We start from the raw sequence: 26,519 nt of genomic DNA, 5'->3' as shown, positions 1-26,519 counted from the left end.
ATACAAGATTATATGATGGGATTACCATCAAAATCTGCAATGCTTTCACAGTCATAACATTATCATCTAAACCAGAGGAAATTTAATGGACCCACTTCTCAGAAATAACCTTACTTTTCATTCCTCTCCTGCAAAAACATCTATAAATAGACGAACCCTAAGCCCCACTTCCTCATCCAGCGCTCAAGCAAATATTCTGTAGTCTTTTTCTCTCCTTTGTGTGCTTCAGAGGACAATGACGATCTCCAAGACTTTCTTTCTCCTTGGCCTTGCATTTGCTGTTGTTCTTCTCGTTGCATCTGAGGTCTCAGCACGTGACCTAGTTGAAACTGCTCAGACTAGTAAGCTTTTAGCTTCTTTAATTTGGTCAAACATATATATGCATATATGCATGCGAGTTTTTGAACATGTACTGAATAATGATTATTTTATTCAAATCTGTAGAGGAGACTGAAAATGCTGATAAGGGAGGCGGATACGACAAGGGGAATGGATATGGGAACGGCGGATATGGAAACGGGGGAGGCGGACATGGTGGATATGGAAAAGGTGGCGGACATGGTGGATATGGAAAAGAAGGCGGATACGGAAAAGGAGGCGGACATGGGAGGGGGCATGGTGGCTACCATGGTGACGCTGCTGATGGAACTAATGCTGGAAACTAGACAGACTGAAAACCCCTTTTCCCCATGGATACTTGCGTGCGTTTGCTTGAACCAGAAAAATAAATATATGTAAATAAATGTCAATAAGGTTTTTTAAGAGGAGTAGGGGTTTGATGGCCTCCATGTCCCTATCCAACTTTGCTGCAAAAGTTTGGTATATAATGGTTGATTAGTTTCATTTCCTGCTTCGAATTTCAGCCATAGTAGACTGCTTTAAGCTTGTCTTTGTACTTGCTGTAATGAATTTGCGTTTATTGTCAATATGTCATGCTTAATTCGTACCTTTATTATTATTTTATTATTATAATATTTTTATTAAATTCTAGAATGCCATAATTTACTATAACTTTTAATATTTTTATGTGTTTATTGAATGAAAAATTATAAAATTTTAAATTAATTTATATGAAATATTTTTTTTTGAGAAATTTACATTAAAATGTTTTAATAAATTTAAATTTATACAAAAATTATATATAAAAATATTTTATATAAATTCAAAACAATTTTTTTAAAATTTTCTTATAATAAATATATAAAAATATTAAAAGTCACTATAAAATTAAGACGCTCTAGAATTCTATCTAGATTTTTATACCAATTGAGTTATAACCAGTTAATAGAATTTACAGATATTTAATAAAGAAAAAAAAATAAAAAATGTAAGAGAAAGAAGAAAGAACAATTTGCTACACCTAACGGCTAGAAATCGCATCATCAAAGCAAGTATTCTTTTTTGTTTCTTTTTCTTTCTTCCTCTAAAGCAAGATAGCAATTAGAGTTGTTGTGTGTAGAGTGTATAATTGAAGCTAATCAAACTGTAAGTATTCTTTTTCCTATTAATAATTAGTTATTGTCTCCAGCAGATGATAGCATGCCTAATTAAAAAGATGCAATAATTCTTTTCTATTAAGTATTAGCTTGTTTGGAGTTAAAGAAAATAATTATAGGTTTTAGCTTATTACCCATTCTTCTAACACCAATATATAAATATTATAATACTTCAAAGCTTATATCCTTTCGGTTCAATCATCGAAGCTGTCTTTTGTGACTTTTCATAGTCGGCATTTACGATCGTAGCGAGCGGTGATCGCTAATTAGAGACTAGAGTCGCTTCCTTAGCCACCATAATAGATTTTAAAAATACACAATGGTTTAAATTATTTTGAATTTTATTCTGATTTTTTGTAATATTCTATGCTTTAATATTAGACAAATAAGGCCCAAAAATAATTAAAATTATACTATATCTATCCAATTACATTAGAGTGTGCAAAGTTGACGTGACAATCCTATGTGGCAAATTGAGTTGAACACATAACTTTAAAGTCTAATCTTTTTTTTTTTTTTTAAAGTCTAAAACTCTCTGTTTTGTCTCCCCCTAGATATAACATACCCATATCAAATTTTCTCTAATTCCCTTAAAACAATCACAATTTCATTGAGTCTCATATCCCAATTTCTATTTGTTCTATTCCATACAAAAAGTTCAAAATATTTGAGAGAAAGATAAACAACCACATTGTCATAAAAAATTTAGAACTAAAAGGTTTCATTAGTCTCCTATGTTGTATTCTCTTAAATTTGCAAACAGTTTTTTTTTTTTTTTTTACTTCTTTCTATATTGTATTTGCTTCTCTTTTCAAGACTATATCAAGAAAATAAATAAAATTTTTGGCAAAAAAAGAATTAAACTTTCTATGTTTAGATTCAGATTTTGTAATCTTTCAATAATAGGGTTATGATATGCTTCTCCTTTTGCTTATTACTCGTACCCATATTTCAAAATTTTGAATCCAACATTCAATTAAATTTTTCATTAGTTTAATTCAATGCGGTTTCATTGAAACCTCATTGATAGCGTGCATTTTATACATACTAATTATCATATTTTCTTAGTTATTATTGAGTATTTATGCTTAATTGTAGATCTTAAATGTGATTATTGATTTTTATGTTAGACGGAACGTTTTGATGCAACATGAAGCTACAAGGATGATATTTGATGAGTTTTCATAAAGATTGATGCTTTGGAGAGTTTTGGATAAAAGACAGAAAAGATGCCAAAAGATCTCTTCAGTTAGAGTGTGCCTATGGCGTATTCCAGAAATCTGACTTTTGTGGAAAAAGGCTTAAAGTGATATTATTTGCCATGTGGCTTTTTAATTCATTTTTGGGAGTGTTTATTTACTAAAAACTCCTTATTACTTAAGGTTAATTTAGGAATGAATGATTCCTATTTTTGAGACATAACTTCTACTATTTCTTATTAGGTAAGTTTTCCTATTTGGGGGAAAACTTAAGAGATATATCAGTTTTTTTAGGGTTAGAGATTGAAAGAGGGGGGCTGCAGACCAGTTTTTCTTCTTCATCTCATCCATTGTTTTAGCTTTCTTCTTTGCTTTATTTTCTCTATAACAATTATATGTGGCTGAACTCTTTTATTTCCAACTCAAGGTTAATTAAGGTTTGAATTCATATGCATTGTGAGATTTAATTGTTCTTCATTATTTTCTCAAATTTATTAATATTCATGTATCTTCTATGTCTATTAGGAATTCTATTGTTGTTGATTGTGTAAAAAGGCCTATTACTCAATTATCAATATAGTCTATGCCAAATTAGAATATTAAATCCATAATTTTTTAATTATTCTAATGATTAATGGTAGAATAACATACCCATATTATGTGGATACATAATCTAGTCTAAATGAATTCATCTTATATATTTGTTGGCTAGAATTGGATTTCTCTAGATTGCATTGCTATTGGTAAATTAAATCTTGGAAGCTTTTATAGGGTTGTTTATTTAATAAGAGAATTAATCAAATGACTTCCATTGATTAACGAAAAATTAAGGAGAAATTAGGTTGTTAGAGCTTCTTAATAACTATAACCAATTTATTAATGGATTTGGAAATTATATTTACATCAATGATCAATTCAATGAATTAAAACTGAAATTATACCTTGGGTTGAAGTTTTCCCATATTAATTTATCTTCTCAAATTTTATTATTACTTCTAATTGATTTTTATTTTAATTTGTTTTAATTCCAAATTTAAAATCCCCCTAATTTTATTTAAATTTTATTAAAGAAATAAATCTTACCAATCTCTGTGGATTCGACCCTACTTGTCACTATTTATAAGTTGTTTTTATTTGAAGAGTAAGAATTTATTTTTGTTGGATTTGGCCCCCAACCACTTATTCAAGTTACGCGGATATTGGTTGGGCTCCATTTAACAGCCCTGATAAGATTTGGCACACGCCTAATATAGTTTGGATAAATTTAGTATAACTCTAGTCATTTTAAGCGTAATTTGTATAGTTTTTAAGTATAGAATATTACTGCAAAAGTTAAGATTGTTTACACCATTTCACCTTTTAAATATTATTTAATTAGCAATCAACATTTTAATAATTATTATTTATGATCGTTAAATGATCACTATTTATATTTAGTGGCTATTGATCAACTACTTTCTATGGTTGCTAAGATACAGTTTTTCTTATAGTATTAAACAATAACTTAAATCTTTCATGTCATTTTTAATTATTCCTGTGATTCTTTCAAACTTCCAGTATATGTTGCACCACCAAAAGATATCAAAGAAAGTGTTATTTACTCTAATGAGGTTTAAACACCGATCCGTTAAAGATTCAGAAGGAAGCCTCTTATCGTCCATATGAACTAATTAAACACAAGTCAAAATTCTAGGAGTCCTCAATCCAATCACAACATAATTATTGATCTTAGATCCCCTCACTAGTTTGTTACACACCGAGTTGACACTCAGGGATCCTATATATGTGAATTTTGAAAATAACAATATAACATGAGAATATGTATATGAAATGATAATGGTTTTTTCTAATTCAACTAAAGTCTCAAATTCAATCTTTGGATATACATCTGTGTTAAAATCTTTCGAATAATATTTTACTACCCGCAAGAATTCTGTCGGACAAATGATCGGTACAAATTATATATAGATATATAAGAGTATTTTAGAGCTTTAATGATATATTTCTATATATAAAATTGTGAAAATATATATTTTTACCCCACTTAAGCTTAATTGTCTATTTTTAGGTAATATTAGCAAAAAGAGAAAAATATAGAGCTAAGTACTCGAAAAGAAACTTAATTGCACATGTTCGTGTCAAGGCTCAAGTTTAAAACCTATAGACTGCTAATTACAAGGCCCAAGAGACATTTTAGTCATTTTGTATGATTATTAGGATTTATATTAAGAGTTTTTTATGAGATAGTATTTGGTGGAGATCAAAATACTTAAAATCTTATCTATTAGATAGACTTATATTAGTGTACTTATCTCGAGGGATATTTATATAGATGATGACTTTTCTCTATATATATCTCTGCAAAACCTAATTCTGGAGATAAGAGTGTTCTTCATAAACATTTAATTTTAGTTTTCATTACTCTTTTCAAGACTTAAGGAGCTTTTTAAGATTTAAAGAGCTTTTCAAGAAGTGGAGAGTGAGAACTAATCTTCTTCCTACTTGAAGAAATCCTAAATCAAGAGGGAGCTTTAATTTTTAGTCTTGTTTTATGTCTTTCTATTTATTATCATATGATCATTGTGTTAATATGTTAGACTAGTTTTCATAAGTGTTTAGTTTAACCTTTTTATTTTTGTATGAACCTTGTTATTTATTTATTTAATGAATGATTTCTTTATCTTCATATCTTTATTAGTTTCAGTTATTATTGTTAGTTAACCATCATATTAATTTAGCAATAGTAATTGTTATGAAAATCTTTAGGTTAAGAGTATTAGAAATATCATCTTTACTTTAACCTATGTTGGTATTAGAAACTTAGGTTGCATTATTAGCTTGAGTGATTTAGGGAAAAAGACACATCACCATCTCATTTATTACATCTAGACTTAAAGTAAAACAAGAAAATTACTAAGTAAATGGCTAGACTAAATACTATTTTTAGCATATAGTTTTAGATCATAAGCATTTGCATTGCGTATTTATTTATTGTTTAGTTGTTTTACTTTTATGAATATTATCCTCTCAACATATTGATTTAGTGCAATTAAATTTAATTTTATTATTTTATGTTGGTAATTAATTTTTATAATAAGTGGTCTCATAGTTCCTTGAGAGATTGACATCGTGATGAACTTTTACCCTTACTATATGAACAGTTCGTGCACTTGCAAGTACTAAAAAAGACACATCAATAAGCTTTAAATTAGTTAGACTAATTCTAGATGCTAAATAAAAAAAAGTATAATAATCAATATGGTTTTTATTTCCTTGAATCTCACTTTAAAATTTGTCATTACACTTCCTAATAATGTTGGCTTTTAAGAGTTACTTATGTGCCTAAAAGATTGGACAATGGGTTTTTTTAGATCTCCCTCTGAATCTTTTATGAGCATTGGTGATATGATGAATTTCATCAGCTTGTAGAACAATATTGTTCCAACTTAAATAAATCCCAAGATTTAATCAAATTGTTTAGTGATATGATGGCTGGATTTCAGGGAGCCAAAGATTAGGAGTTTAAATCCCTAGAGTTACATCTATTGAGAAGATTTTCTTTTTTTAACAAATTAATACTTTCATTGAAATTTAAAAAATTTTATTCAATTAAATATACTTTTTCTTCGCTTAACCAATTACTAGAAAAAATAAAAATACTATGTTGAACTTATATTATGTATGAGAATAAATATGATGCAATTGAAAAAGAAATACACTCAATTTGAAGGGTACATATAAATAGCTAACAAAATATTTATCAATTAATGTTTTAATATTTATTTTTATTAATATCATATCAAGGATTAAACATGAGAATGTAAAAGTAATATTCACTTTCTATTATTCATTTTTCAAATTTACTGATCTTTTGTCATATATATATATATATATATATATATATATATATATATATATATATATATATATATATTAATTTCTGAAATTTAAATTTTCTTGATATATATGTTTAATTTTTTATATAAATTTTTTATTTTGATATGTGTATCTATTTTTGACACATGGGATTCAAGTTTATGTATAATTTTATATTTTTTATTAATTCATTGATTAATAAGTTATATTCCTAATTAAACACTACTCTAATCCTAAAAAATAACATATTAATTATATTTTAATATTGTATTAACTAATAAATATTTTTTAATCAAATAATGATAGTAATCCTATCCTAAAAATAGTATATTAATTATATTTTAATATTATATTAACTAATAAATTAATTTTTTAATTAGATAATAATTTTAATTCTAAAAATAATATTCTAAATAATATTTTTAATATTATATATAATAATAAAATAAATCTTTATTTATATAATAAATTTTTAATCTTAAAAATAATAATATCAATTATATTGATAGTATTATTTTATATAATACTAAAATTAGTTAACAAATATTTTTCAGATAATTTTTATATTATAGCACTAATAAAATTTGAAAATATCAAAAATTTTAAAAGAATATTTAAAAATAGTTTGTTTGCTATTATTTTCTAAAATATTATAAATTAATATTAAATATTAAGAATTTTATTAAATTGTATTTATCAATTTGAATTTGTAATTGAAATAATAATAACGGTTCTATTTAAATCTTACCTTATTCTATTCCAATCACTCTGATTTAGTTGAAAGAAAACCTTTCATATTTAATCGACGATCAAATTTAATTTTAATTAAGAGATTTCAACTCATGAAATAAGAAAAAAGAAAGAATTTCTTCACCACAACAAGATGGAGGACAAAATGGATTCCATCCAACCTCTACAAAATAATTAGAAGAATAAATCTAAATTTTTATTAAATGACAATATTCTTATTGTAAACACTTACATTGCCGAAAAATGTCATACAATCCAATCCAATGATCGTTGCTGAGTAGAAAAGTATATTCTTACTGCATATTTCACACTTAATGTAATATAGAAGAGCATTCTAGTTCTAATATACAAGACAGTATAATTACCATAATACATAACATCTTAAAAATCATTTAAATATTTCTTTAAAAAAGATTTAAATATAATTCTTTTTATCTAAGTCTAATGAAATTTTTATATTTTTATTTTTATTTTTACAAATATTAAATAGTTTTAGTTTTTCAAATTTTTTGTCAATAGAACAATAAGATTACAAATATCAAATAATTAAACGTATTGAAATATATAATTATTTATTAAATATAAAATAAGAGTCATTTTCATATGTAGAGAACTAAATCAAATCTCGACTTTATATTTAAAAATAAAAAATTTATTAAAATTTTTATTTTATTGATATAACTCTTTAAAATAAAAAATTTTAATAAATGTAAAAGATGCATTAAAAATGCTCTAATATAGTATATGCATAAATATGTTCATAAGGTTGAGTACGCGTTCAAACCGTCTAAAAATTTATATAATCTAAACACATAATTTTTATCTTAACCCTGTCTAAATTCAAATTCATAAAAACTTAAGTTTTTTTTGACGGACTTAAAAATATTATCTTTTGAAAACCTGTCTGATAAATGTAGTCTAGCCGAAAAATCTACATTTAAATATTCCTAAAGATCTACATTTAAATATTCATATATTTTTTATAATTAATTAAAATTTGAAGTTTATATAAACTGACCAGACCGAACTCGAGTTGAGGCTTGAAAACGTGAGCCCGGCCCCCCTTTTTGAACACGTGTATCTACCGACTTAGCTATATACAGTTGCATATGCACTGATTGGTGTACTGACTACAGTGCAAGTTCACCAGTTCTCAATTGAAGCACGCATGCATGGCAGCCGTTGTTTCTTGACTTTCTCCCTGTATTAGTTGGACTCTGGCCAGTACCACAGGCACACCTTGCAAACAAATTGTGGTGCTATTCAATATATCATTTGGCATTTCCTTTGCTGTCAAAAAGGAGAAAGTAACAGTTTCTTTTTCTTTTCTTTTCTTTTCCTTACCGTTTTTCCTTCCTCGAATAAGGGGTAAGGAACGAATAAAAATCATATTGTTATATACTTAAAAAAGAAAATAGTAAAACTAGTATTATTAATTTTTAAAATTTAATAATTAAAAAGTTAAATAATTATAAAAATAATATAAAAGTTTAAACCTCCCTCTCATAGTATGATAAGTGGCTTAATTGGAAGGGAGTTGCCACGTCTTGCAAATATCCAATAGCTTGAAATTAATTACTCCAAGACAAATTGTCTGCACAGCACCAAAGTCTACTCTCCGCACCACAGTCGACATCAATTATAAATGACCAACTGCTTTATCATCAATTTCTCTGGTCTCCAATTTAATTTGCAGGGAATCCCTGGCCCCTTCTCTTTAATTTAAATCTTGACTTTTCATGAATTTCAATCATCCATCCGCTTACACGACAGATATAAACGGATCAACCCAACAGGCCAGAAAGATCTTTCGGACCCAATTCAACTTCTACTGCTTAATTTCTCTTCTTAAACCATCTATAAATAGAGGGCACACTCACTTGCTCATCCCATAATTACTGATCACTGCCTTCTTCTTCTTCTTCTTCTTCTTCTTGCCAACTGACATTTTCTTCGGAAAGAAAAATGGCCTGCTCAAAGACTTTCCTCCTTCTTGGCCTCGCCTTTGCTGTTGTTGCTCTCATTGCTTCTGAGGTATCTGCTCGAGAGCTTGCTGAGACTACTCAAACCAGTAAGCGAACTTCACATATAATATTCTGAGAATAACTTCAAATGAGCCCTTTTTTTTACTTTCTTTAATGTGTTAAAAAGAAAAATACGTATGTTGTCAAATTAATCAACTTCTTTGCTGTCTTATTTTTTGTAGAGGAAAATGAGGAAGTAGATGGATATGGACACGGAGGGTATGGCGGCGGAAGGTACGGCAACGGAGGATACAACGGGGGCCGTGGGGGATACAACGGCGGCCGTGGAGGATACAACGGTGGGCGTGGAGGATATGGAGGAGGGCGCGGAGGATATGGACATGGAGGACGCGGAGGATATGGGGGTCACCCTGGTCACGGTGGTCACCCTGATGCTACAAGTGAGACACAAGTGGCAAGTGAAGGTGGAAACTAGGTGAAGAACCACAGACGCCCTAGCGAGCTGCTACTATATGTGTCTCTTTATATATAAGTATGTAATTAAGTGAGAGTTTGCGAGTGAGAATAAAGGATGTTCAATGAGATCTTTCTATTTAGAAATAATTAATATCATGACTTGCTCAACTGTTCGTGGTCATTTACTTGTCACTTTTTCCTTTCCTTTCTTCTTCTGTTTTTTTTCTTTTTTTTTTTCATACGGTAGTCTCACTTATGGTTGATTGATAAAATACGCTCTTAAAATTTTTAAAAAAATTATACGCATAAAATTTAAATTTTATATTTTAATTAATTTAAAAAACACCATTATCATCTCATTTATCTCATTTATGTACTTTTAAATATTATTTTTTAAAAAAATTATATGATCAATGACATCAATTAGATTATTTTATTTTTCTTTTTACGTAGTCAATGAACATCAATTGATTGCTTGATTATTAACATAATTAAATAGCCAATTAAAGTGAGAGAATGAGGGGGATAACTCTTGATAAATGGATAGAATATCATACATTTGGAATCTCACCAACATTATTACAACTTACAAAGAAAACAAAACCACCCTTTTCATAGGAAAATACAATGATTTCCATTTATTGTTATTATTACTCTTAATAGGGCAAAAAAAAAAAAAAACAGATTACGAATTATAAGACATAAGAGCGTTGGAGAAAAAAAGAAGAAGACATCAAATAGCCATAAGAGCTAACCCATGAAAATCTTGAGCAAGACGTCGAAGTAATTAATAATAATGATGTTCAGAAATATTCAAAGCAATATGATCACTTGTTTTCTTTCGTTTTTCTTTCTTCTTTTCTTTTCTTTTCTTTTCTTTTCTTTTTACTTAGTCGATAAACACTAATTTTGTCATTGTACAAAATATAATCTTATTAAATATATATCTGTTATGCTATGATACTGTTATTATTATTTTAATAATTAATAATAATATAAATCTTAATAGAATTTTTAATATCTTTTTATAATTATTTATTACATTCTAAAAAAATAACAATAATTTAGAATGCTTTTACATGTATTTTTTAATAACAATTTAATAATTTGTAATTTTCTTTTCTTATATAAAATTCATTCTATACTTCTCTTTCCTCTCCTGTCTCCATCTTTGACCGTCTGCTTCTCCAAAATAGTGCCTTCTACATGGCTTTGTTTCTTCACCGTATGACATATGTGAGAAGTGCATATTTGGTCTGGCTATGGATATTGGTTTGGAATGTTTTTGCATTATATGCTCACCAAAAACTATAAATGTTTTTGCAATCACAATATTTATATATTTGACCATGTCCACACTTGGCAAGCAAATTCTTAGTGATACTCTTCACTAATCTGAAAAATAAAATTCTCTATTACATTTTTGCAGTCGTAAAAATAGGCTAAGTTGATACATCTTAAACAGATACTAACCATATAAACTGTATTCTCTCAACCATTAACTATAAATATAATGGCTAAATAAATAAAAACCTCCTACCACAATGGTACAATAGGGTGGGCTTCTCAAGGAAAATCTAATTGGAAGGGCTCTCCATAAATTAGAGTTAATATAAATATTGGCTAAAATCAATTATTTTCCTAATTCACGTAAAGTACAGCATGCTGTAAACTATATAATAAAAATAATTATATTTTTATTCGTTATAAAAATAAAAATTTAATTAATAAAAAAAGAGAGAGTCCAAATTCAAGACTTTATACTTTAAAAAATAAATACACTCTTGTCCCTTAATCTAGTAGTGAAGTGTATAGGATAAATCTATTTGAGTTATAACACCAATCATGCATTTTATAAGACATGGAATAGGTATTTAAAATATGTTGACTTTTTTTTCCTGAAAATCATCTTTGCTAACCACAGTCTCATACGGGTCTACTAGACCCACAATGCACCCTCTTTTTTTTTGTGAACCTACACATTGTACTTGTGGCTAATGAAAATTATACAATTTGTACTGAAATGTCACTAGTTTTTCTTTTTTCATATGCGAAATGGCAATTATTATGTCTTCAATTTTGTTAAGACTATGATGCATATCTCAGATCATCTATCTATGAGTAAATATTGTACAAGGGAAGGACTTTATGATTAGGCTACAGCATACCAAGAAATCAGTTCCAATTCTGTTCAATATTTAAATTGCTTTAAAGTATGGTTGAAAATGAGTAAATGGACTTCAGCTTTACTCTTTCAGAGTCATATTTCTTGTGCTTGTTATCTTTTTGTTCATCAAGTTAACAATCTGTTTATGTTATAAATAAATAAATATACCATAAAAGTTCAGTGTCATTTTGACAATGTCTAAGAATTCAGAAATTGCAAAATGTAGGATATGAGCACATTTCTTAAACAATTTTTTCAAATTTTCCAACTGTCCTTATCCCATTAGTCCAATGCTTAGATAATATATACATGTATATAATCAAACCCAATAAATTATACTGACCACTTACCAACCTCACTCTTTGCAAGAACTTTATAAAAAGAGCTCTAAGCCCCATTTGCTAATCCACCACTTAAGCAATTATCTCCTTCTCGTCTTTGAAGAGTCACATTATCGCTTTTTGTGCTACTAAGCAAAATGGCCAGCTCAAAGAATGTCCTCCTTCTTGCCCTTGCATTTGCTCTTGTTCTATTCATATCCTCTGGGGTCTCATCTCGTGAAGTGGAGGCGGTTCCTACCCGTGAGTTTTTAAGTTTCTTTTAGAACGATAACATGTTTTATATCCTTTAATTGTGTGTTTGTAACAGGTAAACATGTAACACTCTTACTAACATTAATTGCATAATCTATTTAATGTTATAGAGAAGGATGTGCAAGCAGACGGAAATGGACATGGACGCGGAAATGGATACGGACATGGACGCGGAAACGGATATGGGAACAAAGGGCATGGCCGGGGAAACTATGGTCATGGTGGCCACGGCCACTCTGCAGGTCATGGTGTTGCTGCTGAGACACAAGCAGAAAATGGAAAGTGAAGACGAAATACATAACCAAGAAAAATAAATAAAGTTTAATAAATATGACAATAAAGTTTGCGACATAGGTTTGCTTTCATCTTCCTATGATCGAAATTGGCTAAGGAAACTTGATTGTCATGTAAATTAGTTTCCTTGTCTTCATCTTTGTAGTGCCCCTTTAATCATGTTATGATCAATTCTCGTTGTTCTATTTTTCTTTTTTTTCCTTTTGATAAGCAGCTATAAAATTAGTCTTTATATATTTTGTCGTGCAGTGAAATAAGAGAGAAGAAATATTTTTCTATTCCCTAATATACACAAAAAGAATGAACTGATAAAAAACATTTCCTTTTTATTCAAAAAATAAAAAAAATAAAAAAAAATATTTCCTCTAAACGAAGTAAATTGACGTAACAAAATCTTTCAATTTCATAAAAATTTCATAGAACTCAAGAGCATTGAACCAAATATTATATTAATTACTATAGTAGTGGAGCTCAACCTAAGCCAAAAGAAAATTCTCAGGTAAATTCGGTCTACCGTATTATCTATAGATTAAATCAATTTCATAGTAACATAGCATTAGTTATTAGTTATTACTGTGACAGAAATTGGTATTAGTTTGAGAGTTTGGTCTTATTCAATCATATCGGAATGAATCTGCCCCCAGATGAGTACTAGCGGTTCAATTCTTTCGCGAGTGAAAAACTCGTTTCTTCCTTGCTTTCAAAGTGAGGGGTTTCAGCATTCAAAATCAAACGGTTCTTTAGATTATCGAGGAACTGGGCAAAACATGAAAGCTTAAGTTTTGGTAAAGACATATGAGAGTGAAGCTAGCTGTGAGCATTCCCTAGCTAAGCCCGAAGAAAAGAGATGTGTTTAGATGCAGAAGCTACTTCAGATATTTACTGCATACCATGACAATAGTTATTAGTTATACATTTGTATTTGTTAGTTTTTTTTATCATATGGGTATGAACTGCATCCAATTCACGCACTAAGACCAAAATGTCTATACTCTTAATAATCAATTTTAATTAGTCTTCTTCAGACATATACCCCTAACTTTGAATAATGAAGCTTTACCTCTTGTTAAACAAATAATCAACAACATAAACCATTTGTTTTAAAAAAAAAAAGAACAAAAACCATTTTGCGATAAATTGCATCTGATATTCAAATTACGATATGTATATAGGTTCAGAACTACAGGAACTAATAAACATTTATGCACTAACCATTTCCACCATTAGATGAAGTGCCAACGATAGTAACCATCAAATTACATAGACTGATTTTATTTAGTTACATTTGCTAAATCCAGACACATATGGATCTGAAGAATAGAAGGATTCCGTATCTTAATGAGAGCAATAGCGATCTTTGGAGTTTGCCTGTGAAGTCGGAATACCTATAAAGCACGTATGAACTACTGCTACATAATGTAAAGAAATTTTATTGTCCACTTTTCTGCTTTTGATGTAAATAATAAATACAACAATCTTCCTATATATATATGAGCTGTTGACAAAAAACTTGGCTTAATTTAGACAGCTGAGTAAAAATAATTAGCTCTCTGGCATCATTATTTAACTTTACAATTAATGCCATATTTCAATTAAATTCTAAAAATATATTTCGAGAATTATATGCATTTTGATAAACCTAACCAGTTTTCTATTTTATTTTATCAAATTTTACTTAATTTATCACATTATGTATTTATTAAATTTTTAAAGTGATTAAATTAAAATATAATTAAATTTGAATGGCTGATGCTAACTAAATGTAAAATTTAATGACCGTGTATATTATTATCCCAACCAAAACTTACTCTTTCTCTTGTACAAAGCATAGTATAAGTAGAGAAGCGTCATGCTCAACCTCTTCATTCTACACTTGAGCTAACTATTGCTTTTCTTTGCTAAGGAAAAATGGCCTGCTCAAAGATTTTCCTTCTTCTCGGCCTTACTCTTGCTGTTCTCCTTCTCATCTCCTCTGAGGTCTCAGCTCGTGAACTTGCTGAGAATGTCGAATCCCGTAAGTGCTTTTAGCTTCTTAATTTTTATAAAATTACATTCATATGCGACTAATGCATGTTGTATATATGTAAGAATATAATATAGTTTTTTTTTCTAATTTCGTAGAGGAAAATGCACCAGTAGATAACAAATATGGTGAAGGATATGGAGGCGGAAACGAAAACGGCAAACAATATGGAAACGAAAATCGGAAACGATATGAAAATGAAAAGGGAAAGGGGTCCAGAAAAGGAAAAGGAAATAATGAATATGAACATGGAAAGGGAAAGGGAAAGGGAAAGGGAAAGGATTATGAAAAAGGAAATAACGGATGTGGAAAGGGAAGTAATAATGGACACGGAACGGGAAAAGGAGTATGATGGTGAGGATGGTATCAAGAATGAAGCAGGAGATTATATGAAAAAACCCTTTCTCCGGGGCGGCTTGTTTTTGCATTCAGCACCTGCTATATACTTACTCAAAACAATAACATTGTATGCCAATTAATAAGGATGCCTTTCATGATTACTCTTAATCAGAATGTCTCTGTTCAAACTTCTCATGTATATATACACCTACACTGTGTACTGTAATTGTAATGTCCTTGTACTTGATGTTAAGGAATGCATAATCCATGGCCTTTTATGAAGCTACTTTAGTGTTATTTCTTGTAAGATTAGAGAAGAAAAAAGTATAAACAAAAGGGCAAAAAGAATAAAAGCTGTTCCGCATCTTCTTCTTCTTCTTTTCTCTATATATTCCCGTAATTTCAAGTTTCAAATTAATTAAGAGGATAGTTCTGTTCAAAAGAAAGTCAATCAGGAGGGAGTATTTACTGTAACTTTTAAGAGTAATATCAATTGTTTGCACTAGTTTTAAATGGATCATCAGGTTTGTCAATGGCTGCCTTTGCCTTATTTATGAAGGCTTCAGATTTTGATTTCTGCAATTGTCCACGATTCACGAGCCAAGCATTAAGATTCATCTTCCGTAATTGGTCTTTCATAAATTTGTACAGCAGCAAGCCTACTGCTACTATTGAAAATGGATCTTACTCGCACATATTCAACAAATGTAAATCTACTACTGATCTTTTCTCTTAATTATTTTGAAATGTATTTGCCGTTAAATTCATGCAGTAAGCTGTGGGGACGAAATTTTGGCATAGCGGCCCCCGGGAGGCCCGCACGACGGGCTATTTGGTTATTAAGGAATTCAAAGCCTCTTTTTTTCTTTTTTCAATTCCTTTCTTTTAATGTTTGGCTGTTAGAAAGTGAAGGAAAATTTTGAGATTATGGGTTAAGATAGAAGAGACATATTTTTCTTTCTTGTTTGGTCAGTGACAAATGAGAAAAAGTTAAAAGTTTTTTTTTTTTTTAATTTATGATTTTCATTCATTTTTAATCTAATCAATGATATGTCATGTATTTTATAAAATTAAAATTCAACTTTTTAACATCCGGTACGTCATGTTGGTATTTAAACCCTCTTTCTACCAAAAAATAAAGAAAGTTTAAAGGACTTTTCTAATATCTTAAAATTAAAGTTTAAAAATTTTATTTAATAAATTGATGATTAGGGATAATATTGAAATTGAACAAAAACTTCAGGGACATTAAGTGTAATTTAGTCTCAAATTCACAATTTATAGAAAAAAGAAAAAAAAAAAAACAGACTACAACATCAACCTCTTTGCAATTCAACTTTAGCATTTTATTTTCATGTTTAAATTCTAGTGGGATTTCCTTTGTTATATTTCTTATTATTTATACTAAATGTAAACCAATTACTTGCCAAATTCTTTACTTTCACAAGAAAAAGTAATTTTTCATGTTTACATTGCCAAATGTTTTTTTTATTTCTTTTTTCATTTTCATTTTATCATCAATAATTTAAAATAAAATTAAAAAATTAAAAAAATCGAATATCTCAGGAATCCAAAATTATTTTTGGTTTCTTAATAGTTTGCAAAATATATTTAATTTTAATCATTTGAAGTACCTTCAATTTAAATCCAGGGCCAACATAGCAACAAGAAAATCACTTTTACATAAAATTTGGATTTCATAACATATGGCCTCTTAATTGCAACGAAATTGTGTGCAATGTTTTCTTTTTTAAGTAACTCTTGAAAAATGTTATATAATAATATTGTTTTAGAGGTGAACCTTTACAAATGAATAACTGAGTAATTGATATTCACACTTCCAATAATATACTTATATTGTTCCTTCACGAATGCTTTTTTCTCTTCTTTTTTTTTTTTTGGTTATCTTTTGTGCATTGAGGTATAATCAGTTTATGGTATATAAAAATAAATTAAAAAGTTGATTTTTCAGTGTTGAGAAATTATATTTACATGTTTTGTATCATTATTTAATAAAATGGAAAAAAAAATATTTTATGAATTAGAGTTGCAAAAAAATATATACATAAATAAAAAATTTCACGGATAAATTACTCAAGTGATCCGTGAACTTTATACTAAGTTTTATTGCAGTCAATTAACTTTGATTTCTTGCAATTAGGACACTCTTACCTAAGTGCGGCAAGAATTTCACAAGAAATTTAAGATAATAACATACAAATTAGGTGAATTCTAGGTGTTGTGATCCATTATAGTTTTAGATATATTTATATATTTATTCAATGGGAAATTATAAAATTTAAACTAATTTACATAATTTTTTTTAAAAAAAATTTACATAAGAATATTTTAGTACGTAATTTTACGTAAAAGTTAAATATTAATATATTTAATGTAAATTTCACTTAAATTTTATAATTTTTTATTAAATTATGTATAAAGACATTGAAAGTCATTATAAACTATGGCACTTTAAAATTCACCTACAAATTATATGGTAAAAGCAATAATGAAACGTAAACAAAACCCTAACCAAAGAAAGTTTAATTTTTAGTTTTTTTACTTTACAGAAACCCTTATTGCGCGTAGTAATTAGTAAAAGTCTTGGCACCAAAAGAAGACTGAGAATTTACCGAATGGCCTATCTATTTTAAAACGTGAAAACAATTAAAATCATCATAAAATGGGAAAAAGAGAAAAAAACAACTCGCAAAGCAATTGGAAAGATAAAGCGAGAAGGCAAGAGATATCTAAGACGAAATATGTATTTATTATATTCTTAGACCTTATTTTGTCAACCTTCAAATGAAAAAATCTCTGAAAAACTAGAATTTTTCCTTTTCTGATTTGTTGTACAAAAGATTGAAGGCAATTTTGCACAAATAAAACATGCCCGGGGAGGGAAAGAGAACTGACATAGACAAATAGAAAAGACAAGAAAAAGAAAGAAAAAAAAAAGTGTAACCCAATTTGTTTGCTTTACTTAATCAAAGATCATTTCACGAGGCATCAACTTTCTTCTATTGGATTGGATATTAGACAATTTAAAAAAAAAAAATGAGGTTAATAATCCACAAGATTGATTACTGATTTTCCAATCTTTCTCTAGAACTTTGTCTTGGTTTTCTTTGTTTATTGCAATTATAAGAATATCATAGGTACGTCACAGAGCTCAAGTCTCTGAATCCAATTAAAAACCAATGGAATAAAACTTAAATTAGCATTTTGATTTTTCCAGTAGATTTAATTTAATTTTCTTCACTTTTGCGGCCAATATAGTATTTTTATATTAATTTTAGCTCATTTTGATCATTTTAATTCACCCGTGAGCTTAATTAATTAGTTCGCAAGGGGAAAATTTTCAAAAGAGAATGTTCAAAAGATCAAAATTTTCGAAATATGGAAAATCCACATCTTTGAAGAACTTGCTACATTTTACAAACTGTCCTTCTCTTATTGAAATTTTAAGGGAAAATGTGTAGTTTTTCGTCTTAATGTGAATCTTCATGCTTTGACTCCATTGATCCAATGCTTACTCAGCATATGAATCATCAAAATCTGATAAAAATCTGGTGGACCCAATTCCTAGCTCAGTCAAGTAAGCTCTCTTATTTCTTATTTCATCTCGTGCCCAAAAAATATGTATAAATAGGGAAGGCCAAGCTTCAGATTTCCATCAAGCATTTCTGCATGTTAATTTAATTTCTAGTCACATTGTCCAATCCTTTGTTCTGCAAAGGAAAATGGCCAGCTCAAAGACTTTCCTTTCTCTTGGCCTTTTTCTTGCTATTGTTCTTTTCATCTCTTCTGAGATTTCAGCTCGTGAGCTTGCTGCCACAGTCCAAACCAACCGTGAGTAGATAAATTTACTTTGAAATATTATGCTTTTATTTGTTGCTTAAGTATATTAAGGCATACACTTTGGGTACATTTATTAAGAGATATATTTATCAAGTACTAACAAAATGTACTAATAATTAATGTTCAATTCTTCTACAGGTGGGAATGAACAGGTAGATTCGCACTATGACCATAGGCATGGACATGGAAATGGATATGGGAAGGGAAGCGTACATGAATATGAAAAAGGATATGGAAAAGCGTATGAACATGAACATGGTAAGGAATATGGGAAGGAGCACGAAGGTGAGCATCTAAAAGGGTATAGATATGAACAAGGCAAGGGGCATAATGAAGAGCACGAAAAAGAATATGGAAAAGGTCACGGGAAGGGGCACGAAGGTGAGAATGGAAAAGATTATGGAAAAGAGCATGAATATGAACATGGTAAGGGTTATGGGAAGGGGCACGGAGGTGAGCATTATGGGAAGGGGCACGGAGGCGAGCATGGAAAAGGATATGAGTATGAACATGGTAAGGGTCATGAGAAGGGGCACGGAGGCGAGCATGGAAAAGGGTATGAGTATGAACATGGTAAGGGTTATGGGAAGGGGCACGGAGGCGAGCATGGAAAAGGATATGAGTATGAACACGGTAAGGGTCATGAGAAGGGGCACGGAGGCGAGCATGGAAAAGGGTATGAGTATGAACACGGTAAGGGTCATGAGAAGGGGCACGGAGGCGAGCATGGAAAAGGGTATGAATATGAACATGGTAAGGGTCATGAGAAGGGGCACGGAGGCGAGCATGGAAATGGGTATGAATATGAACATGGTAAGGGTTATGAGAAGGGGCACAAGCATGAAAACGGAAAGGAAAATGGAAAAGAGCACGGATATGAACATGACAAGGAGCATGGAAATGAACATGGAAAAGGGTATGAACATGGTGAGGGCTACGAACATGGACATGGAAAAGAACATGGATATGAACATGAAAAGGGACATGGAAAAGAATACGGAAAAGGGCATGGATATGAATATGGAAAAGGGTATGGATATGAACACGGAAAGGGAAATGGGAAGGAGAAGGGACATGAAAAATCTGGTCACTATGAGTATCCAGGGCATGGTGTTGCTACTAAAAACTGAAGTTGAAAATTAGATGGAAGACCTTTCCTTAAAAGGGTAAGTCTTTCATCAAATTTCCATGCATCATTAGATAAGTTTTCCGTGAATAAGAGTGTTTAGAGATGCGGCCATCTCTATGTAAAAGATATATACTGAGAAATTTATGGTCGCTATAATAGAGTAGCTTCCTTAGCTCTCTCCAATAATGACCTAATTTAAGTCTGTCTATCTTTCCAATATTGTTTTCTTAATTAACTCTTATTCGGTATGTAATATAATGCACGTTAATTTAATGCCATTACCTGCGTAATCTGTCGGTATTATCAATTCTACTTGTTGGGGAATAAAAGAAAATGAAAGGCAGAATATAACCAAAAAGAAGAAGAAGAAGATAAGAGACTGCCAAGATGCCTTCAAAGAAATATTAATGGAATTATTGTGTTGATATCCCACATATTTAATACAAGAAGCATGCTTAATTTTGAGATACTAATTTTATTAATCAAGCAACCAAGATGTTAATATTGTAATTAACTGAATAATAGATACCTCCAAAGTAAGATTATTAGCAATAATTGGTACTTCAACTCAGCTCCAGCACATAATAACTATACCTATTTTTGAGATAATTATTTTATTTAAATTGCCAAGCGGCCAAGGAAAGAAAAGAAAAGAGAAAATTAATTGTGATATTAGAAGAATGGTTTTGAGCTATAATCATTCTGTAATATGTGGAAATTAATACTATTTTGGAGACAGAATAAAGTCTCTTGATATAAATGAGAAAAACATCTGAAATTGCAAATCCAAATAAATAAAATAGAATCTGGCATTGTATCTTATATTTATTAAATCATTAAATGCATGAAAATACGAATTAATTGATTTATATATAATAATAAAAAAAAAAGAGAAAATTAATTTGCTATATAAACCAAAGGCAATATTCACATGGTTGAAAGAATTTTAATGAGACTTTGTGAAATCCAGGGTTGTGCAAAATCTAAAATTCATGATTACAATTTCTCAAAATGAAGTTTTCTAAAAGTTCTTATAGGAGATGGATTTTTGCCAAAAATTTTCATTTTAATAAAGGAGAGATTAGATTATTCTTGATTTTTTTAGTTTCACTAGATAAATTCATCTATTACAAAATGAAAAATCCAAGCTTCATTTACAGGCAAAATCCTAATTCAATATAATACAATGAGAAAAAGAAAACCAAACCCAAATATGAAGAAAATTGAGAGATCCAAGGTACATGCATAAAGAGAATGTTATGTAAATCCATAGGCAGATAATAATGATATAGTTTAAAGAAAAAGGATCATGATTCTGATTGAGACTCATGCGGAGGGCATCTACAAAGACAAAGGAGGTGTGGAAGCTAGATGATTCCTAAGGCAATATAAAGAATTAGATCCAAAAGTCCAAAACTGAGCAATGTAAAAGTGGTTTTCATCCCACCAAAGGGTTTGAATTGATACAGTAAACTCAGCAAGTCACTACTTAGATCATGCATGGGATGCAACATTGACATTTATCAGTCTTTTTTAATTCATAGAAGGGTCACAGTTTGCAATGGAATTGAATTAAGTAGCAAAATAATAACCATCTTGATCATGACAAGTGGGTTTAATTTGGTAGTAGGTTGATGTTGGTGTCTAAACAATGGCTAGGATGGGACCTGTAGTCTGAGGGACAATACTGCAACAGCAGGTGGGCAGTTGGCTGGCAGGATACTTGAGTTCGAGCAATATTGTATGGTGTTCAAGGGTTTGAGGCTGTGCTTTGGGGCTTATTGAAATGTCCGGTGGCCTGTGTCCCGTGAGTTTTGTTTTATCTCTAAATTTTGCCCACGTGCGGCCTAGCTCACTTAATTCTCCCGAAGTCAAGATTGCTAGTCAGCCTTCCCTCAGATGCCAAACTCGACAAAATGGCAGCAACTACGTCAACGGAAGTAAGCTTAAAAAAGTGGCACAAAAAGAGCACAAGAGTTTGGAAAGATAAACTTATATTGCTTAGTTCTCTTTCTAACTTTCTCTATCTCTCTCTATATATATCCTTCCTTATATGCCGAGAGTTCTAGAGAATTCTACACTAGCCCAGTTGCAGAGAATTCCACTCTTATCTAGTACTCTCAGCAAAAAAAGAGTAGTACTATCGGCAAAAAATTTTGAACTTGAGCTCCACGGTACGACACTTGAATGATGGAATTTATGAGAATTCAAGTAGAGATGGACTTTATAGTTGGTTTCTTTTTTTCTGTTCGTTTTCTCCTTATTTTACCCAACAGAAGACAGAAAAAGTTTGCAAAACGAGATATGACTTGGAGTTCAAAGAGAAAAAGGTTTTGGGGTCAAATTTCCAGTATTGTCTTAACAAATAAATAAATTTTTAAATATCACAGGCGTCAAATGTACTTCATATCTTCTTCCAAGCTAAACCTGACTGGTTTTCAGTACACCACAAACATAATCCACCTCTATGCAATTCTAATACTTGCCTCATGAGTTGTCGCCCTGGTTTAGAAAGGAAGAAGATAAAACAGCAATTGCTGATGTGGTCAGGATCAAACTCATCGTAGCATAAAAGCATACTGACCATCAGAGAACCATTCTCGGCACTGTGAAACTTTTAGCTTCTCACGAGTTTTCGATGGTTGCAGTCATGATTCTCAATGGCCTTGTCCTCTCCTGTTCACCGCTGCGTCTCCAGAAAGCCCTTCTCCACCAAATTTCAAATCCTCTTTGTATATTTGGACAGTCTTCACCAGAGTTGAGGAATCGATTAAACCAAGCCAGTAAAATCTCTTGCTGCCAAGCCAGAGGTAGAGTTAGAATTGTGTTACTAAGACCGTCCTCGATTAAATGCCGATCGAGGCCTTTCGATGCCCTCCTCATCCATCCAAAATCATCATAAAATGGCACCAACCATGTCTGCAAAAGCAACCACCTTACTTCCTTTGAAGCTAACAGCTGCCCCTTTCCAATCCCTACAAACAGCCTTGCTGTAACTCTGCTAATCTCATACCTATGAAGAGCAGGAATTTTAGAATGTGCATTGGACAACTCAGACTGAGATGCCCATGTTTTGAGAAAATCTTCAGCAATCTGTCTATCAATCAAAATATCCAAAATCCAATGCAGATTATCCGCTTGCCGTGCAATCTGTCCTATATCCTCCTGATCTCCTCCTGCTGCGCGGATAAAATGGTAATGAAGCAATTGCAAGCATCCATCACAAGCTGAGTACAATGACTCTTTCCTTAGTTCATTTTGAGAAGAATTCTCACGAAGCATCTTCGACACCAATCCTTTCATCTCACGCCTAGCTTTCTCATCTTTGCCTTCAAGAACTACATGCAAAAGCTTGAGAAGCACTTCATCATTATCACTGCTCTCTTCGGTTCCATTAGTAACTTCAACTGAAATCCTCTTAAGAACCTCTCCAGCTCCAACTCCTTCAAGGCGTAGCTCTGATAACAATGACGCTACCTTCTCTTCTTCATCCTCAGCCCATGGAGCAGCTTCTAGGTACTCCAAACAAGATAAAACCCCAGCATCAAACCCAATTGCCGCAGAAACCTAGTGCAAAAAGAATCAACCAATTCAGTACTTCAAAACTCCAACAATACACAATAATCATTTCAAGTTCAGCAATTAAGGCAAATATTGATTCATAGCCGATATCAGTATAAGTAAAATTCACAAGAAGTCAAAAGCATTTTCCTTTTTGTTGCTACATTTCCTCAACAAGTGAATGGATTTTACTTCCAAAATTAGGTTTCCTGTCAATTTCCATATCACTTGGTGACCAACCAATCAAACCGCTTAAACATCAAACACATATAAATAAACAAACCAATATAATAATATACCTTTAAAATTCCAAGAACCTTACAAACATCCTCCTTCATAAGCTTTCTTCTCAGATCTTTACAATACATTAACCTTAAAGTCTCAATATAAACCTCAACATCATCACAATCAGCAATCTCCACAACATAAGGCAACAAAGAAGATCTCTGCTGCTGTTGCTTAGCCCAACGATCGGACAATTTCACAGCAAAAAACCTACTATGAGCAACCAAGATCTGTCTATGCACATTCATTGAAACAGTAATCCCATCTTTAGAACTCAACGTAAGTTTCACATCACTAGTTAAAGAATCATTAAACTGATTGCCAGGACTCTTATTGCCCAATATATCACTTATCCTCTGCATAATTAAACTCTGTTTATCTTGAACAGACACTTGGGTGTTATTATTAAGTGACCTATTTTGCACCATATTAACATTGTTGATTTGATTGATTTGGTTGTTTCTGGGTTGTTGCATTTCTGGTTCACTGGCCATCATTTCAAAAAGGGTAGGACTGGATCGGGTTTTATCAGGTGGTGGTGACATTGGGTTTAAAAGACCTGCAGTGAGTGCAGAATTAAATTTAGTGAAACTTGAAGGAAAAGAAGATGGTGCTTCATGATGTGGAGAGTGATTAATACTGTTATGGCCATTGGGTATAAACTCCATGACTGGTGATAGAATGCCAGACGAAAATCAGATCTTCAACGTTGATGGTGAATCAAGAACCTGCAAAGTAAAATTCTTGGTCAAGAGTTAATGCAGGCAGATTATAAATTGGCTAAAACGTTCTATTGATTTTACTAGCAACGATTATTATCATTGTATCTAGACAGTCTAAAAATGCAAGAATTTAAATCAACCTGAATTCTGTCTAATTATTTTTCATGCTTGGAAAGCCTACACTTGCAATAATAATAAAAGAAAATAAGGCATGATTTGCAAAAGTCTCACTTCACAAACGATTAATTCCATGGAATACTTGCAACATACAATTACCAATTTTAGTGGGACATTTAAGGGGAAAAAGAGGACCGTCGTGTACATCAAAATATATAAATCAGATAGTATGCTCAGATCAAACACATGATTCAAGACACAATTATTTAAACAGAAAAAGGAAAAGTTAATACAAAATAGACAAACCAGAAGATTTGAGGTGTCTTTGAGGAATTTTAATGAGAGGGATTCTCTTGAACGCCTGAGCTCCTCCACCGCCCATTTTCTTTTGTTTTCTTTATATTTCTGCTTGTTGAAGAAGAAGAAGAAGAAGAAGAAGAAGAAGAAGAAGCGAAAAAGCGAACATAGAGAATGTTGTTACTTGAACCAGGTAAGAGGAAATGAAAGCATTATTGGGTTTCAAATTAAAGAAGTAAACATATATCTATCGAATATATACAAATCAAAATAGCAACAAAGAAAAAGAAATTGAAGTTAGTAACTCAAGCCAGATATCAATCAGACAAAGATCATGTCAATAGATTAAAAAGACCCAGATCTGAAATAGAAACGGAGCCACCCATAACACGGCACAAATCAAATGTGTAACCAAAATACACAACGATTTAATAAAAAAACAGTGGCATAACTTCATAAAGTGAGGCTTACAAGTAAAGTAGAACTTGTTAGGAGGATCAAGCCTGAGTCTTCTAGTAGGCAATAACAATTTGACAACAAAAATTTATTTAAGAATTTCAACCCCAAAGGACGGCGGAGCAGCCGGGGGACAACAGCGAACGACAAGGGACAGCCGTCCGGTAGAAAATGGTGATTTTCTTTTTCTTTTTGTTTTTGTTTTTCCTTTTTGTTAAGAGGGGAGGGTGGGCGGCTGCATTTTTTCAGACCGGATGTACATAGTGGAGTGAAAACCTAAGCCTTATGGACAAAGTATCAATTTGCCCCCTAAACTTATGTTAAGAGTTAAATAAACTAAATTTTATACTTTTCCAACAAATAAGTATAAGAATTCTATCTGAAAATCAAATTAAGCCACCATAAATTTCTTTCCTAAACTATTTACTCTCCACTTCTTTTAAAATTTTAATTCCGCCAATTAATTTCTCGCTGTAACAATTTCTAATTCTTTTCTATAATTTAATCTTTTGCTTTCATATAAGCCAAAAGGCATAGTTATATGATTGGAAAAATTTGAAACGAGAGATTTTGAGAAATATTAGGTCCTTCTTCTTTCAGAATTCAGTTTCTTTCTCTAATCTGCATCTCAATTCTTCCTCTTTTCCTCTTTCCTATCTTCCGATCAGTCCATGATCTTGGTATCTGATATTATTCTTGCATTTTTGTGTAAACCCTTCCTTATACAATTACTTTATACATTTTCAATCAAGTATAGCCACATATCTTCTCATTTTAGTGATTTCATTATAAATTAGATAAATATTTGCTCTATAAACTAAAAAATTATACATTTATTATAATTAAAATTTAATAATTTTATATTTTATATATAATTTTTGAAATTTAAACTATGCAAATTAAGATATTTAGT

At 30.7% G+C, this 26,519-nt stretch overlaps 6 protein-coding genes across 7 annotated transcripts; 5 read left to right on the top strand and 1 right to left on the bottom strand.

Moving 5' to 3' along the window:
* Window positions 1-166: 166 nt before the first annotated feature.
* On the top strand, window positions 167-966 carry LOC8269010 (cold and drought-regulated protein CORA). Its single transcript, XM_002531165.4, has 2 exons — window positions 167-341; window positions 445-966. The coding sequence occupies exons 1-2, from the start codon at window positions 236-238 to the stop codon at window positions 663-665; spliced, it is 327 nt and encodes a 108-aa protein (XP_002531211.1). The 5' UTR covers window positions 167-235; the 3' UTR covers window positions 666-966.
* An 8,199-nt stretch (window positions 967-9,165) lies between these two features.
* On the top strand, window positions 9,166-9,943 carry LOC107262211 (cold and drought-regulated protein CORA-like). The gene is made up of 2 exons (XM_015726624.3): window positions 9,166-9,392; window positions 9,528-9,943. The coding sequence occupies exons 1-2, from the start codon at window positions 9,287-9,289 to the stop codon at window positions 9,779-9,781; spliced, it is 360 nt and encodes a 119-aa protein (XP_015582110.1). The 5' UTR covers window positions 9,166-9,286; the 3' UTR covers window positions 9,782-9,943.
* Window positions 9,944-12,316: 2,373 nt separating this feature from the next.
* On the top strand, window positions 12,317-13,001 carry LOC8269011 (glycine-rich protein DC7.1). The gene is made up of 2 exons (XM_002531166.3): window positions 12,317-12,510; window positions 12,633-13,001. The coding sequence occupies exons 1-2, from the start codon at window positions 12,408-12,410 to the stop codon at window positions 12,806-12,808; spliced, it is 279 nt and encodes a 92-aa protein (XP_002531212.1). The 5' UTR covers window positions 12,317-12,407; the 3' UTR covers window positions 12,809-13,001.
* Window positions 13,002-14,621: 1,620 nt separating this feature from the next.
* On the top strand, window positions 14,622-15,475 carry LOC125371150 (glycine-rich protein DC9.1-like). Its single transcript, XM_048379582.1, has 2 exons — window positions 14,622-14,830; window positions 14,938-15,475. The coding sequence occupies exons 1-2, from the start codon at window positions 14,725-14,727 to the stop codon at window positions 15,189-15,191; spliced, it is 360 nt and encodes a 119-aa protein (XP_048235539.1). The 5' UTR covers window positions 14,622-14,724; the 3' UTR covers window positions 15,192-15,475.
* Window positions 15,476-18,853: 3,378 nt separating this feature from the next.
* On the top strand, window positions 18,854-20,446 carry LOC107262209 (cold and drought-regulated protein CORA). Its single transcript, XM_048378888.1, has 3 exons — window positions 18,854-19,030; window positions 19,178-19,492; window positions 19,580-20,446. The coding sequence occupies exons 1-3, from the start codon at window positions 18,922-18,924 to the stop codon at window positions 20,167-20,169; spliced, it is 1,014 nt and encodes a 337-aa protein (XP_048234845.1). The 5' UTR covers window positions 18,854-18,921; the 3' UTR covers window positions 20,170-20,446.
* A 2,031-nt stretch (window positions 20,447-22,477) lies between these two features.
* Window positions 22,478-25,860, bottom strand: LOC8269013 (BTB/POZ domain-containing protein At1g63850). Of its 2 annotated transcripts, XM_048379232.1 has the most exons (4): window positions 25,622-25,859; window positions 25,160-25,258; window positions 24,029-24,742; window positions 22,478-23,735 (listed from the first exon to the last, which is right to left on the bottom strand). In XM_048379232.1, exons 3-4 carry the CDS (start codon window positions 24,680-24,682, stop codon window positions 22,794-22,796), a joined length of 1,596 nt encoding a protein of 531 aa, XP_048235189.1. In that variant the 5' UTR covers window positions 24,683-24,742; window positions 25,160-25,258; window positions 25,622-25,859; the 3' UTR covers window positions 22,478-22,793. The 2 variants fall into 2 exon arrangements, with proteins under 2 accessions (XP_048235189.1, XP_002531214.2); XM_002531168.3 differs by lacking the exon at window positions 25,160-25,258 and having other exon boundaries at window positions 25,622-25,860.
* Window positions 25,861-26,519: the final 659 nt, after the last annotated feature.

This window comes from Ricinus communis, chromosome 9, assembly GCF_019578655.1.
Source record: "Ricinus communis isolate WT05 ecotype wild-type chromosome 9, ASM1957865v1, whole genome shotgun sequence".
Classification (NCBI taxonomy): Eukaryota; Viridiplantae; Streptophyta; class Magnoliopsida; order Malpighiales; family Euphorbiaceae; genus Ricinus; species Ricinus communis.
The sequence above is the reverse complement of the archived record's forward strand: the minus strand, read 5'-3'. Positions and strand labels throughout refer to the sequence as shown.

Bases quoted from the DNA above. Each gene is read 5' to 3' on its own strand.
- LOC107262209 (XM_048378888.1), top strand. From the start codon at position 18,922: ATGGCCAGCTCAAAGACTTTCCTTTCTCTTGGCCTTTTTCTTGCTATT. The intron at 19,031-19,177 runs GTGAGTAGATAA...ATTCTTCTACAG, and splicing joins TGCCACAGTCCAAACCAACC to GTGGGAATGAACAGGTAGAT. The intron at 19,493-19,579 runs GTGAGCATTATG...AGGGGCACGGAG, and splicing joins TTATGGGAAGGGGCACGGAG to GCGAGCATGGAAAAGGGTAT.
- LOC107262211 (XM_015726624.3), top strand. From the start codon at position 9,287: ATGGCCTGCTCAAAGACTTTCCTCCTTCTTGGCCTCGCCTTTGCTGTT. The intron at 9,393-9,527 runs GTAAGCGAACTT...TATTTTTTGTAG, and splicing joins TGCTGAGACTACTCAAACCA to AGGAAAATGAGGAAGTAGAT.
- LOC8269010 (XM_002531165.4), top strand. From the start codon at position 236: ATGACGATCTCCAAGACTTTCTTTCTCCTTGGCCTTGCATTTGCTGTT. The intron at 342-444 runs GTAAGCTTTTAG...TCAAATCTGTAG, and splicing joins AGTTGAAACTGCTCAGACTA to AGGAGACTGAAAATGCTGAT.
- LOC8269011 (XM_002531166.3), top strand. From the start codon at position 12,408: ATGGCCAGCTCAAAGAATGTCCTCCTTCTTGCCCTTGCATTTGCTCTT. The intron at 12,511-12,632 runs GTGAGTTTTTAA...TTAATGTTATAG, and splicing joins AGTGGAGGCGGTTCCTACCC to AGAAGGATGTGCAAGCAGAC.
- LOC125371150 (XM_048379582.1), top strand. From the start codon at position 14,725: ATGGCCTGCTCAAAGATTTTCCTTCTTCTCGGCCTTACTCTTGCTGTT. The intron at 14,831-14,937 runs GTAAGTGCTTTT...CTAATTTCGTAG, and splicing joins TGCTGAGAATGTCGAATCCC to AGGAAAATGCACCAGTAGAT.
- LOC8269013 (XM_002531168.3), bottom strand. From the start codon at position 24,682: ATGGAGTTTATACCCAATGGCCATAACAGTATTAATCACTCTCCACAT. The intron at 23,736-24,028 runs GTATATTATTAT...TTTTTGCACTAG, and splicing joins AGGTTCTTGGAATTTTAAAG to GTTTCTGCGGCAATTGGGTT.